Here is a 16,146-nt window from a genome sequence, read left to right on the forward strand (position 1 = left end):
CATTTCCTCTTCAATGGTCCTTCGCCACGTCCCCAATGGTCTACCTCTCCTCCTCCTTCCTTGTGGTGTCCATCGTAGGGCAATATGAGGGTGTCTATCAGCACCCATTCTCAACACATGCCCCAACCATCTCCATCTTCGTTGTTTGGCTTCATCCACTATGTTGTTAATGCCCGTTAATCGGCTCACTTCAACGTTGGTGATACGCTGCGGCCAGTGTATGTTAAGAATTCGCCTAAGACACCTTCCTTCAAAACCCCGAAGCCGACTTTCTATCTTCTTGTTGGTCCTCCATGTTTCCGCCGCATAAAGCAACACAGAGCGGACGTTCGACCTGTAGATCTCTACCTTGGTTTTCATTTGCAAGATGGCCGACCTCCAAATGTTCTGAAGTCTATAGAATGCAGTTGCTGCAAGACCGATTCTGGTAGATATCTCCTTCTGAATATTACCATCAGCCGATATGTAACTACCAAGATATTTAAAATCGTTCACCTCCTCCAATTCTACGTCACATACTACTGTCGTCGTCGAGCTGGCTGTTTTTACTTTCATTGTTTTGCTCTTACCGGCGTGGATATTAAGTCCCATGCACCTTGCTGCTATACCTACTCTATCAGTCTTCTCTTGGAGGTCCATCTGAGAGCTTGAAATCAGGGCGATGTCATCCGCAAAGTCACAATCTTCAATATGACCAGAGGGTCCCCATGCGATCCCTCTTGGCCTATCTTCGGTGGCTTTCCGCATCACCCAGTCTATAACCACAAGAAATAGGATGGGCGAAATAACACATCCTTGTCTAACTCCCGTTCTCACATGGAACCACTCGCTCCGCTGTCCTTCATGGCGAACACAACACTTATTATCGGCATACATATCTTTGAGGATGTTAATAACTTTCGGAGGGAATCCATATGTTTTTAGGATATTCCAGAGAGATGGATGGTGGACGCTATCAAATGCTTTCTCGAAATCAAGGTAGTTAATGAACAGTGGTGAGTTCCATTCAAGGGATTGTTCCATTATCATACGTAATACAAATATCTGATCAACGCATCCTCTCCCACTCCTAAATCCTGTTTGTTCTTCCCTCAGGACCTCTTCTACTGCTTGTCTTATTCTCTGTAACAGGACTCTGCAGAAAACCTTCCCGAGCACTGATAACAGGTTTATACCTCTCCAATTATCACACAAAGACAAATCACCCTTCTTTGGTAATTTCACAATGATACCTTTCTTCCATGCTTCAGGTACTTTCTCTTCTTCTCATGCCTTGTTGAATAGCTCCTCTAGAATCCCGGCACTCATATTCAGGTCGGCTTTTAGCATTTCTGCGGTTATTCTATCTTCGCCTGGTGCCCTATTTTCTTTTGTCTGTCTAATGGCCTCTTCTATCTCTCGCTCTGTGATAGGCCCTTGTTCTACTTCCATCTGAAAACTCGTTTCCTCTATTTCAACTACCTCTTCAGGATTTGGTCTATTTAGAGTCTCTCTAAAATGCTCTGCCCATCGATTAATTTGTTCTTTCTCTTCTATCAATATTCTCCCATCCTTTCCTCTAACCGCTGTTGACCTATTGCTGAACTCTCCTGTCAAAGTCCTTGTGATTCTATACACAGTTCTTGTGTCGCCCTGCACGGCTGCTGACTGTGCCTCTCTTGACAGACTGGTAATATAATCCCTTTTATCTTTTCGAACACTTCTCTTCACAGCCTTGTTTTTCTCCCTGTATTCTTCATTCGCAGCTTTCTGTTGTTCACCACTTCCAGTCAGCATACATAATTTTGCTATCTTCCTCTCCTCAATGAGTTTGTATGTATGATCTGAAATCCATACTTTCCGCTCTCTTCTCTTATAGCCAAGCACTGTTTTGCTGGCCTCCGCATATACCTTCTCAACGTTGTCACAAATAGTGTTTATATTACCAGTTTGCAAATCATTTAGCAGTTGAAACTTTTTCGAGAGCTCCAGTATGAACTGTGCCTTTACCGACAGTTCTTTCAACTTCCTTGAGTCGAAAATTTGTTGCCCATAAACTTTCTTCGTCTTTCTCAGTTTTATCTGTGCAGCACATACATTACCTTAATGCAATAAGCAAGCATCATTTGCGGTATTTATGTTTTCATATTTCTAAAATGTCACTGTCAGTTCCCATCCTGTGCTCTGGGCACCTATCCCATACTTTAAAACCATAAAACAGCAAAATATAGCTCATCAATAAAGATAGCCCATCCCCTCTTCCTTAGTGAAGAGAGAAAATATATGCCCAGAAGGCTAATAAATCTGTGCTCTGAAAGACTACACATAGGAAGGAGTTCTAATCTGAGGCCCTCTCACAGAACACCCTGCCAGCAGCTCCCTCCCATTATGATAGACATAATGGGACACATTCAGCCCTCAATTATACTCTGGTAAACCCACTGAAATCAGTGGGATTGAATGTGTAGAATGTGGCCCAATGGCTTTTTCTGCAGCTGTGTAAATTCAGTAGCAGGTTAAGAGGAATTATTTGGGTTCTGTTTCATTGGACTGTCTTGCCCTGCACCCTGTGCACAGCCTGGCCAGCGCTTTCTCTTTCTTATTTTCCTTCCATCACAATCCACAATATTCTTTTTTAGAGATGAGATAAATTGTTACTGCAGTCAGTTCAAATGCTGAGAGCAATAATGAAAGGTCCTGAAATCTGTTTCAGTGACAATGGCCTTTACCAAGGGTTGGAGTGAACGTTTAAAAATCACTGGACATTTAAAAATCTAGATTGGATATTTTTATAAAATGGTTCAAAGAGGAATTAATTCAGAGAAGTTCTATGGCCTGTATTATAAAGGAGATCAGGCTAATGATCACAGTGGTCACTGCTGGCATTATAATCTATGGGAGATTTTTAGCTTGATCACTGGAGATACGGACTTAGTTAAAGGGACCACATCCTCACCAACCTGATGTTTAGTTCATATTATAAAACCACACTGTATCTGGCATAGTGCTTAGGAGTGATCAATGGCTGGAATAGCAGTGGCTGCTGTAGGTCAGGACTAAGATCTAATGGCTTAGCTATGTGGGGGAAGCAAACACAGTACAAACCTTTGCTATGTTCAGCCATTGCTCTAGCCAGTGCTGTCTGCCACTCTTTCAAGAGTAACAAATTTATACTCTTTGAATTGACATGATGACAACATAATCAAAGAATAACTGTGCCTTGTTCCTGTGTATTTGAAGATTGTAAATGAGGTGAAATATTCTTAAGTGTATACTTCAAAAAATAAACTACTGAATTTGAAGCTCTGCCATAAGCAAAGTATCTTCACTGCTCTCCATGGGTCATTTGCAAAACTGCTGGTGTGGGTTTTTCTCATGATGCATTAACACATCAGCAAGCATGGTGATTTTATACTTTGAAAAGCTACCATTGAAGACTTGAGGAAGCCACTCAGAGTCTTTGGAAGGTGGGATATGATGGAAACTTTATTTTTTTTTTAAGCACCATTAGATGAAATCTTTTTATGTTTCTTGGGATGATCCATCACAACCTGGCTTGTCTGTCTGGGAACTTCCCAAACAGCTTCCTTAGTTAGATAAAAGTTCTACATGAGTGTGCAGAATTATTTGCCTGTTTTGTTTGAAAGATGGCAGTCACATATAAAGGCAGAAAATTGTCTGGGCCAGATCCTGATCTGCAGCCAAGATATGCTCAGTGCAGCTGACGTGGGGGTGCAAACATGCTCTTTATGCTGCCCAATCCTGAGGCTATTTTGCACCAGTGAAGTGGCGCAGAGCAGTTAGAGCATGGTGCAGGATAGGGTTTACGTATTGGCCAATTCACAAACTACATTTTCATGGGTATTTAATAAAAGAGACAGTAACTCAGGAAAAACTGAATTATTCCTTAAACATGCAGGTCAAATATGGATTTGCATGCTGCCAACTCTGTTGGTGCTCTTCCGAGTCGGTGTATGATCGTCTATCGCAACGTGCATCAGAATGCTCATGGCAGTGCACATGGGGTGGGATTGTCAAAAGCATTCATGATTGTCCTTAACTGTGCTGTGCTTGAGAGTTCTATCACTGACTGAGTGAGAGCAAGGCTAGGCCAGCGCAGAGTGCTTTGGAAAATCCCGCCCTTTGAGTGTGATGTATGTTTTTACATTGTACCGAAGCATAGCAGCAATGCACTCTATGAAAATGGTATAGAATTTTTGCCATCTCTACACAACAAAGTTATTTATACTCTGTACGCTTTACTGTGTACACATAAGACTAGGGTGAAATGCATCAAAAGCCAGGCAAAATTATCTGTATTTTTTAGATGAGCATAAACAGCACTCTTCTCATCACAGTAGGACTTCTGGTGGGATGTTTTAAAACAAACAGATGAAATATAACCAGTGTCACTGTTTCAGGGTAACTGCACCCTCCATGGTCCTTCGAGGGCACCGGCTTAAAGGTTTCCAGCCTCCATCTGTCACTGAAGCCCCTGCTTCTGACATTCTGTAAAATGTTGTTCCTCGGCTGGTAGTGCTGCTGCAGCCTCAGGGGCAGTGCTATGCTGAGCTGACAGGTCTTCTCCCCCTGCCCAGAGAATGGCAGCCACAACGCATAGGAGCTTGAGCGGCTACTGCTGCCAGCCGGTAGGGGCAGTGCTGCCTCTCCAGGCTGCCTGTGGGAAAAGGGGGTTTGCTGAGGAGCTGGCGCAGGGGGTGCTGGTTCTGAGGAGGTGACAGTAGTGGTCACTGCCAGGCCTTTATTACTGCACAACCTTTGCAGGTCCCACCCTGGAGCCTGAACTCCACCTCCATCTCCTAGTAATGCCTGAGATGGCATGGGCTTGGGTCAGGCCAGAGCTAAGGGCCCAGCCTGGCTGCTGGGGGGTCGAGGAGTGCTAGCGCAGAGTTGGGGTTGGCACCTGTGCAGTAATTGTTACTTGTATGTTTTGTTGCTTCTTTGTGGGCTGCAGAATTGCTCTTTTAGTTAGTTTGTAAAGCTGATGCTATTCAGTAACATTTTGAAAGAGTTGGGTAAATTTTTGTAGTCTTTGCTGTCCCCTGCTTTAGGTCCCCATCACTTGGGGTCTCAAGTATAAAATGATTGGAAAATTCTTTTTCTGAGCCCATTTTTCCTAACTTTAATTTCTCTCTTACTTTTGCTTTAAGTTGAATTTACTTTCACTGTGAATTTAATACATTTATGGTCTTAAAGATCAAATGTGTTTTCATTTGCACGCAATGGTGATTTTAAAAAATGTAAATCTGTGTAGGAATCTTCCATTTCAGCATGCACCAAAAGGCACTATTATTAAAGACTTAACAGTACCTTTGATTTAGCTCTTACAATCACTGTCACCGCGTTGCACCAATTTTTATTTGAAATCACAAACCTTTTCTGGGGAGGTTTCTGCAGAATCCTGAAACAAATAGATTTGCATGGATTTGATACCTGTTTTTCTCCCCTATTGCCCTACCCAAATCCTGGTATTTTTCAATATTCCTTCCTTTCTAGGGAAAAGAGAGAGGTGTGAAAATGTCTTTAATGCGTCATGTGTGCTCTGGATATAAATAATCATTTACTGAAAATGCCTGTAATGAATAAATTTTTATTTTAAACAAATCCAGATTTTCTTTTTTCTTTTCATATAGTGGTAACGCCCTTAAAATATCAGTCATACATTTTCCATAATATAAAAGAGAAGGAAATACCTGTTAAATTACATTAAACTATGTTAAGATAATTGAAATACTGGAATCAGGTGGAAATGGCATTCTTGAAAGAAGGAAACTGCTTCTTTATCTCTCTTATTGCATATAGTCTGAAGCTCCTGCCACCAGCTGCTAGCGTTTCCTTCTGTTTTCTGTCTTTAGCCATTGTAAACCTTCCCTTTTCCTCCCTTTTACATGTACATCAGTATCACTTTGTAATTGGCAAACCCTGTCATTTTAGTGGCTACCATAATTCCCACCCTCCCTTTCCTGATTATTTTTCTGAGTCCTTCACTACCAGCAGCTAGGCCAGCAGTGGACCAGTGTTTTTCCTGCTCTTCAGGAGTAGAGGTGGAGATACAGGTGTCTCTCTCTTTTCTGCCCAGAGACATCAAGGAAAATGTAGTCTTTTTCTGTTCAAAGGGTGGCATACAAATGTTGCTCTTTATAAGATGAGCTCAGTGTGTGTTTAGCTGATGTGATATATTTTATTGATTTATGCTCTTGTAGGGCACTTCTCAGACACGCATTATTATATTTGTTGTGCAGAATGTTGAAATGGGAACTGTTTTGCAGTTTGAACAACCCCATTTCCAGCCTCATTCTGTAGCTCTGCAGGACACTGGAAGAGCCTGGCTTCATATAGTGGTAAAAACTGGTAACCTTTCCTCCTTTCCCTTTCAGAGAGTAATATGTGGGAGGCTGTGGACTACGCGCTTCCGACATAGGAACAGCACTGGGTTGGGAATCTCTACTTCTGAGAGAATGCTGGGAATCTGCAGAGGGAGACGGAAATTCCTTGCTGCCTCTCTGACTCTCCTTTTTGTTCCAGCCTTTACTTGGATTTACCTGTTTTCTGGCAGTTTTGAAGGTAAGAGTAAAAAAAACCTGGTGGGAACTGACGAATGAGGAGGATGGGAGCTGACAAGTCATGGGATTTCAATCATTATAGGTTAAATAAAGCTGTTGTCATGCACTGCAAATGGCTTCCTGTGTGCAGCTCTTAACAACAGGAGTCCTTGCCACCATCTGACAGATGAGGAGGATGTAGGTTCTGGCATCAGTAGTTTGCTTTTTCTCTTCCACTTTGCACTTAAAAAGCACTGTTAGAAATTATTTCTCCTTATTCTTTTTCTTCTCTGTGCTTCCTGGCATTTCATTGTCTGTATCCCATGTCTTGGTGGTAGATAATTATGATGATAAAATCTTAATTTAAGAGCCGCTCTAAAAAGATAAATGTTTGTTTATATAGATTTTATTGTTATTAATAATCATGTTTATTACAGCATTTCCTCAGGACCAACCAGGACAAACACAGAGTTGTTGATGGTCTCTATTCCAAAGATCTTATAATCTGAATAGACAAGACAGACACAGAGTGCGGGAAAGGGTATAGAAGTACTTAAAAAGGGCACCCATCCATATGCTCTAGGCGCTCTTGAGACACAACTTTAAAACACAAGAGCAGCAATTTAAGATAACTTGCCACAATTCTCCCTCCCCTTTGAAGAGTTTTTCACCTCTACAATTACAATCCCTCCCCCACATCCCTTTATCTTCAAATGCAGGGGGGGATGGAGGGGGGGAGGAAATGACCTTGCAACGAGCCCTGACTGTCATCAGATTTGATGGGGTAGAGAAGGAGAACAAATTGCAGAGCCATGGGGCACTCACAGCTAAAGCCCCACCAGAAGCCACTTCTCAGGTATACTAGTGGAGCTCCAGTTTGAGAGCCTCTGTTACTCTCACCTTACACCAGGGAGATAGGCCTGTTAGTGTCATTGTGAACATGGCTGAGATCAGATGAAGGCTAGTTTTCAAATGGGTTCCTCCTTCCCTTCCTTTGTTTAGTGATGCAATAGCAGCTGTTGTAAAAATGTTATGCTAGGATTTGCTGAGTATTTCTGTGTGAGGTTACAAAATAACATTTCAGTAAAGTATGCAGAGCTATCTACAGTGCAGGTGGACAGCTTTTCAATCCATTTATCAGTGCCTGGCAGGTGAAACAAATATTGAGCACAAAGTCAATCTGTATCTCGAGGATCTTACTATATCAGGGGTTGGCAACCTTTGGCACGTGGCTCACCAGGGTGGGCTAGGCTGGTTTGTTTACCTGGTGGGTCCACAGATTCGGCCGATCGCGGCTCCCACTGGCCGTGGTTCGCAGTCCCAGGCCAATGGGGGCTGCAGGAAGCGGTGCGGGCTGAGGGATGTGCTGGCTGCCGCTTCTATTCAGATTTTAGCTTTCTCTCTGACAATTCAAAAAGCTGATCATGTATACACGTGTGCTTGTGTGATTGTATTTAGTCATTCTACACTAATGTACAATCACTGTGTGAGGTCATCCTAGGATGAAACATTTATAGGATTCACAGTAAACTGGAAATGTAAGGGGCAGTAGATGGTTGCTTGAAAACAGATGGTCTTACATGCTGAAAGGCCATGATTTTGTATTTTATAGTATATGCAAAACAACACTGTATGTCATATTGCTCAGTTTTGTGTGATCATGTGATGAAAAACCCTACTTTTGTGCTGCATTTTCTGCAGGTTTTTTTTTATTTTGTTTTTAACTCCAGTTTAAGGAGGTGGGTGTTTTGCCTGGGAATTTCCTTAGTTTTTACAACACATTTAAAAATGGCCCAGTGTAGTAGTTCCTACAAAAGCTTCTGAGAGATTCCAGGGGACTTTGAAAGCTGCATAAGGGCAGATTTCACTCCTCTGTAGACTACCTCCTTCCTTTTGTCATTTGATGTCCTCTTTCCTGACCCTAACACAATACCTGCAAATACAGCATGTGGGCTCTGTCTCTCCCATTCCCTCTACCCTGGGGACCATGTGAAACAGATGTATGGGACTGTCATTAGGCAAGTGCTCTCTAGACTGTCTGTCTGTCATAGGTACCCATTTGGCCCCATTACTGTAATATCTCAGTGCTTCACAGTCTTCAACACATTTACCCTCAATACCACTGTGAGGAGGGGAAGAGGCATTAACTTCATTTTACACAAACTGAGGCCTGGAGAGACTAATTTACCTGCCCAAGGTCAGGAACACTGTCGCAGAGCAGGGAATTGAACCTGGTGTTTCTAAGTCCCAGACTAGTACTTTAATGACTGGGCCGTCATCCTTCTGAAATACTCTGTCGCTTCCAGCTCCGTGTGACTTTGTTAAATGCCTCGTGGCTGATATCATTTCCATATAGAGTCACTTTTGGTCCAGGCAATCAGTAGGATCAGAGTTACAGCCAGAGTTGGGTGAATACTGAACACAAATAAATAAATAATGATGCTATGTCTCATTGTAATATTTAAACAGATTCACTTTGATGCTGTTTTCACTCTTTTTTTATGTTTACTTTCAATACATACGCTAATGAATATGCTAATTGGCAAGAATATGGACAGACACAATGAGCTTTAAGTTTTAATATTCCTGGGGCGTGAGCTTTGAAATCATAACTGTGAATATTTGAATCAGAAAATTGATTCTGGGGGTTAAACTCATCCAATTATGTGCCAGAAATTGTATCTCATGATCCACATGCCTGATTCACAGAGTTTGAATTTTTATGCTCATAAACAAGATATACGAAGAATTAATAGTTAAAATATTCATCAATTGTTTTCATATAGTGAACAAATTTGAGGAAATAATTTCTTCACAGACAGTTTATTAACAGAAAGAGGCAAAATTTGTAGAATACATTTTTCATTATGAATTATTTTGCTCAGGCATGTTATCTGCTGTGAATCCCAAAAAGTTTCAGTTGAGAAACCTGTTTCAGTGCTTGCTTAGGGTGAATGTGAATCTTAACATTTAGTTCAATGGGATTTGAATAAGGCCCTGGGAAAAGACGTTTCAGATGGATTTCTCTGTATTTATTAGGAAACCTATGATTTTTAGCAAGTGAACTGAGATATGGTGGCCTAGCGGCTCTTTGGCTCTGCTGCAAGCAAGATACTATCTAAGTATATGTGCATTTTTTTCTCGCAGAGACCTTAGATCAGTGGCTTTCAACCTTTTTTAATTTCAAATGGAGGTGCAGACACCTTTGAAAATCTTAGACATAATCTGTGGACCCCCAGGAGTCTACAGATCACGGGTTGAAAACCACTGCCTTAGAAGAAACACAAGAGCCTCATCACCATAGTAAGGATGCCAGACTGATGCACAGGTCAAACAGTGTTACCTGTCCTTGGTGCAACATATCTTTTCAGGAAACTTTAGGAATTGCTTGAACTGTAGTTTGGCTGCATGGCAACACCGAGAAAGGTTTTGTTTAGGTCTGCTTTTGCTCGTAAGCGCCTTTTGTGAACACTGACTGTCTCTCGGCAAAGATTTGAATTTCATAGCTTGCAAGTCAGTACCTCCAAAACTTCTAGACGAATACATAGCCTTACTTCACAGGCAGCTTTGCATATACACATAGACTAATGTACTATCGTAATACATATATCTCATGCAATGTACTGTATTTTCCTAATAAAACAAGTTATTTTTTATATATTTGAATGATACAAAAGTAGGGTGAAAATAAGGAAAAAAACCCTGAATAATACTTTTTTGTAAAATCTGGGATTTTTTCGGTAAAAATCTATTTAAACTTAAGCATATGGTACCAGTAGGAAACAAGATATACTAACTTGAGGTACTGGCACTATGCCTAAACACCCCTTTTCTGACCTGAAACGCTCATAGGCAGTCACATATTTGTGTGTCAGTCACTACAGGAGTGGCCTGCAAACTTTTGATGGTCATACCCCCCTTACCCCTGCCTGTATTCCCACCCTCCCTGAGCTGGGGCCGGGAGCGTGGCCATGGCTCGGGGTGGGGGGTGGGGTGGAATGTGGACAGGGGTAAGGGGGCTGAGCCTGGGGCCACAGCTGGGGGTGGATCTGGGGCCAGGTCCTAGGCTAGGGGCCATGGATGGGGTTGGGGCAGGAGCGGAGCTGCAGCCTGGCTGCGGTGGGGGCCGGCAGCCGGGTCCGTGGCCAGGTGTGGCTCCACTCTGAGCCTTGCCCCCAGCCTCCACTCCGGGCTGGGAATGGAGCTGCAGCCAGTGGCTGAGGCTGGGGATTGGGCCAGGCATGTGCAGGATGGGGAGCTGAGGACGTGGCTGGGGCTGGACCAAAGCAGAGCTGGGGGTGTGGAGGTGCTGGGTGGCACTCCCTCCCCGTTCCTGTGGGGGCTGGACTGGGCCCCGCTGTGCATTCCTGGCCGGTCCTCCACACACCCCTTGGGGGGCGCCCCACACTTTGGTGAGCTCTGCAATACAAACTTGTATGGGATGGAGATTAACTGGGTAAATGGTTTCTTCACTTGAAGTTTTGCTCATCTGCCTCCCTCCTATGGCTTCATATCCTCCATATCCCGCTGTAAGACTGGGGCCTAAGTAAAGTTTTTGTTGTATCCACCTGCCCTTTGAGAAATAAGTGGAATGAATAGCAAACTGTAAAAAAAAATTATGGACTGGCATGACTCCCTTTCCTCTCTAGGTACCCCCACAATAAGAGAAAGTGATGATGATCAGAAAGCTTGTGTGTTTTTAGCCTGAGATTCTCTCTTTAAATTTATCAGATGATTGGGATGGAGTTCCCTTGGATGTCTGGGGCTATAATAGTGATTCTTCTAATCTATGGGTTGTGTAACATCAGTTTCCTTTCCCAACACTCTATGAAAAATAACTTAGCACATAGGGTGTAACCATACAAACATCTAATGTTATTCCTCGATAACTCTGTCTTGTTCATTCTTTAAATACAGTATGTTGAGTACATAGAGTGCTATAATTGCCTTTATTAGATTTACAGCAGTGAAGTACAGCTTACACAATTGTCTTAGTTACGCTATGCTAAACCAAATCTATAATCAATAATCTGTTTGTCTTTTGAAAAATGTAATATAAATGAAGATTTCAAAGAAAAAAACCCAGAAGATAAATCTACTGACTTTCTTAAAACAGTCTTTTCTGTCTAATATTCTGTTCGTGATTATGTTAAAGTAGGAACTAATGACAAAGTACCGTATCTCAGTACACTTTTAATAGCAATTTTATAACTCTTCTAAAGAGGAACAACAATTTAAGCCCCAGTCTTCCAAACTGCTCTTTGCAGATGGACCCATGAGCTTGTGCAGAAACGTAATGAAATTAGTGGGGCTCTACACAGGCATAGCTGGATTGCCACATGTAGTAGCTTGCAGAATCAGATTTAGAATACTAGCGTCCTCAAGTGGAAAAATACCAAGTGTAATGGTAGAGGTAGTCACGGTGCAATTTAATACTGGTGTATATTATATAGTGTTCAAGGAGATCCAATATATAGTAGATTGTTATTGGAAATGTTATTGCCGAAGCTGAAGTAATGAGATAGTATATGCTCTCCTATGCTTTATAATACTGACTGCCGGTTACTGAAAAGAAACAATAATAAGTGCTGGAATGATAACACAGGGGTGCTTTCTGTTTACAAGGTAATGACTACATTGTGAGCTGAATAAACTACAGCAAAAAAATCTGTGGCTGATTGTCTCCCCCTCCACACACACACATTTGATTTTCTTCCTTCCCTCTTTTTTTTTCTTCACCTATTCATCTTTCCTCCTCTACATGTCGATAAGCCTCTCCTCAGAATAGCTGTAATAGTTTCTTTGTCTAATTTGTGTTTCAGAACTGAACTGGCTGGGAGGGTTTGGGATTCTTCCAATGTAAACACATGCAACAGTTACCAGAGCCTTCCTGGTTTGTGAGGATTCATGGATTTTTAAGATCAGATGGGTCCATTCTGATAATTTAGTCTAACCTCCTGTATAAAACATGCCACAGAACCTCACTCACTAATTCCTGCATCAGGCCCATAACTTCTTGTTGAGCGAGATCATATCTTTTAGAAAGGCCGCTAATCTTGGTTTAAAGATTTAAAAAGGGATGGAGATTCCACCACAGCCCATGGTAAGTGGTTCCAGTGGGATTACCCTGCACTGTGAAAAATGTATGCCTTATTTCTAAGAGAGCCTGAATTTGTCTTGCTTCAGGAGGGGAGAAGAGGGATGAGAAGGAAATAGGAAATAGTTTTTAAACTTTTTTTTTTTTTAAAAAGACTATTTCCATTTCAACAGTTAGCCAGTCCCATTTTCATTGTTTTTTGATCTCTCTCCCCCAGTCCTTCCTCATATGAACATTTTAGTTTCTCTATTTCAGCCAGAGGTAGTGAGAAGCAGGGTTAAGTGGCCACTTTTACTGCTGACCAACAGCTTGAAAATTCTGAGTATATGAGCCAGTTGGAACAGAGATTTTTCATGTTGTTATGACTGAGAAACAACCATACGGTGTGTGAGAAGGTGCCTCTCCTCCTCTCCCCCCCCCCCCCGGGGCGCCCTCTTGTGGCAGGCTAGGCATGGATAGGTGTGTCTACCTACATTTCCCCCCAGCCCAGGCATAAAAAGAGTACAGACTTTCACTGTCCAATACAAAGTCCCACCTCTGGACATCATTTATTTATGTATAGGTACAATAGTGTGTAGAACCCTCATGGTAAAACTGTTCTCCTAATTCCCAGAGTAAAGCATATAAAGGTACTGTGATTTTTTTTTTCTGTTCTCCTTCTCTAGGAACATCCTTTACAGTTCACCCATCCGTGAGTCCACCAGCACTTGGTCCCAGTTCCTTTCTGCCCTTGTTTCGGGGCCCCACTCCCACACCTATCCATCCGAGAATGACCGGTCTCATAACTCTTCTACTGAAAACTCAGTATGCAGCTCAGGAAGGCCAACAGGTTAACCGCTCTGCTGGCTTCCTAGCAATTCCTCCCTATTTCTAAGGATGACCTGTAGAGCTTTTTGCTCTCTGCAACTTCTGTGTCTCTCCCAGGCAGCTCTCCCCTGCCTGTTTCTTTGCTGCTCTAGTGTGGGCTCTCAGCGGACAGCTCTCTGGCTCTCCAGGTCTCCAACTCACCCTTTCTCCTCCCCTCTAGGGCCCAAGTGCCTTCTTTTAAGCCCAATTGGGAGGTAGCTAATCAGCCACAGGTGCACTGGACTCTGCTCCTTCCTAAAGGGGCTAGTTACCCTATGATACAGCAATTATGGAAATTAGACACCTACAGCCAATCAGAGCTCATGGGATTGCATAATAGTAGAGAGAAAATCTCAGATTTTTTTTAAATTCATGACAATGTCATGGGTGAAGTAGCAATTTTCAGGGGATATGCATGGAACACAGTCAGCGAAAGGTCACTGTTGCAAACCTTTGCATAAAACCGTCAGTCAAGTATGGAGACTGGTGTGTGGATGCAATCTTCTGCCTCCCTGCTGCTGGAAAAATAGCAGCAGTTCTTGGGTAGGTCAGTGTGGGTTAGGATGGAGCAGGCAGGACTGGGCAGCAGCAGTCGTTTTAAATTATATTGGGCTTCTCAGAAACCATCTCCCCTGCAATGCTTCCATTCTGCTGTCCTCTGGGCTTATTAATATACAGAGAGGGACAGAGCTTGCGGGGGCAGGCATGCAGCCAATGGGGGGGCCACCCCAAGAGACACTGCATAGCCATTGGCTACCCCACGTGCTGATGCCTGCTTCTGCTTCCCCACTGTTGGAAAAATTATGGTATTGGGCTTTTTTTGCAATACCTGTGTAGTCCAAAAATGATTCTTTTTTCAGGGCCATAATTATAGGAGAAAAAATTGTACAGATGTGCACTGATAACTGTATAGTATCCTGCACCTTGATTAAATAAGACAATACCATTTCTGTCTAATGTAGAATAAACTGCACTACAGTGCATGAAGTGGACTATAGTAAATATTTTCCTGAGAACTATAAATATTACACTGCTACAGACACTAAAATGTGTTACCATTTCAAGCACTGGGTAATTTTATAGGATAATTATTAACTGTACCAAGAGGCTAATTACTAGAAGACTTGTAAGGCACTTGCCACTTGATCAGGAAAACTAATCACCCAACCAGATTTCTTTTTTCTAAGCCATAGCTTATCCCCCTTTTAAGTTTTGAAAATAACTCGTCAGATAGGATCAAATCAAACACAATTTTAGCAGCATTTGAAGAGTGATTATTCACTTTAGGAAACAAGTTTTACTATAGCAGAAATTTGGCAGCTAACTATTTGTGATTTGTAATCTTATATCATAACAGCATCTCTGTGTTGGAGTCTCCAAGTAAAACAACACGCTTTCTTACAATGAAACAATCTATACAGTTTACCCGTACTGTATTAAAAGATAGAAGATATTACTCTCTTATTTTTCACAGGATTAATGCCTTAAGTACTCAAGAGTTATTTAAACTAATACCAGGATTTTAGTAAGTTGCAATCAATAAGCCACCTCCCTGTCACAGGATTTAATTTAACCAAGTCATATTATTTCCGAAAAGGTGATAGCATTTCTTAACTATATAGCATTAGTGACGGTTTCCAAATTAACTGTTAACATGGAAACTATTTTTTATCCCAAAATAATGATATCCTTCCAAAATCTGCACTGATTTTAACAATGGCTTCTGTTAGTCTGAAAGCTTAATGTGAGGCAGTATTCTTTTCCAGAAGTCTGAACAATAATGATCTTTAGTTATTTCACCCTTTTCTGCAATTTGTTAGAGAGTCTGGGACTTAAAATAATGATCTCAAAGGAAACAGATTGTAGAATATTTTAAAAGGAGCCACATGCAAAAATCGTATCTGTGTAGATGAAGTTATCCTGCATATAATTTCTGTGTGAGGGTATTAGTTGCTAGTTTGTGTACATTTGAAGTGGAATGTGGAACTATGAAGTAGAGACTTTCTGAAGAATGAAAATGCCTTCCAATTTTCTGAAACTTATTGTTAGTCTGTTTTAGATCATGAGATACTTGCATTGTCCAGGAGTACTGCCTCCCCTAGTAATGACATGGCTTCAGTGCTTTTGCTAATGACTGTTTCAATTTTGATTCCTAGTTTCAGCAGGGTTAAGATGTGAGTGTGCAGAATGTACCTCTGTGATTTCTCCTCAGATTTGCCTTTCTCCCCAGATCTGAAACACTCTCATACACACCCCCGCCCCGCTTCAGCTGCCATATTTGCACCTCAGTGATTTAATTTTAATAGCAGAGATTAAGCCGTCTCAGCTCGTCAGAGAGAAGATATTCATCATCATCAGGCCCAATGAGAAGTTTAATTTTCCGCTTCTCTTTTTTTCACTAAGCTCTGGCGGCTGTCACTCGCACCGATGTCTGCGGGACATTGAATAATCTGCTTCTGCAGATGCATTTCAGTAGTTTCACTCCTTTTATTTCCTCCGTCAGTCTCAGTAAGTGTCATCGTTGTAGACTCTAATTGAAGACCACTGTCAAGAGATGGAGGGAAGAAAATTCTTCCTTGCACAAAGCTGGCTCTGGAGCTCATGGTTTTTATTGTATTCAGAGGCTGGATAAATTAGATCAGGGCATTGAAATAGCTGAGA

General features: G+C 41.9%; 1 protein-coding gene across 4 annotated transcripts in view; it reads left to right on the forward strand.

The window, feature by feature from the left end:
* LARGE1 (LARGE xylosyl- and glucuronyltransferase 1) overlaps positions 1 to 16,146 on the forward strand; it is a 365,026-nt gene that overhangs the window by 98,847 nt on the left and 250,033 nt on the right. For 3 of the 4 annotated variants that reach the window (XM_044986889.1, XM_044986872.1, XM_044986881.1), the window contains one exon: positions 6,378 to 6,564. The exons of the other annotated variant lie outside the window; for it this stretch is intronic. In XM_044986889.1, coding sequence (XP_044842824.1) covers positions 6,459 to 6,564 — 106 coding nt within the window. In that variant the 5' untranslated portion in view covers positions 6,378 to 6,458. The remainder of the gene's footprint in view (positions 1 to 6,377; positions 6,565 to 16,146) is intronic. 4 annotated transcript variants of the gene reach the window in all.

This window comes from Mauremys mutica, chromosome 1 (assembly GCF_020497125.1).
Source record: "Mauremys mutica isolate MM-2020 ecotype Southern chromosome 1, ASM2049712v1, whole genome shotgun sequence".
NCBI lineage: Eukaryota > Metazoa > Chordata > Testudines > Geoemydidae > Mauremys > Mauremys mutica.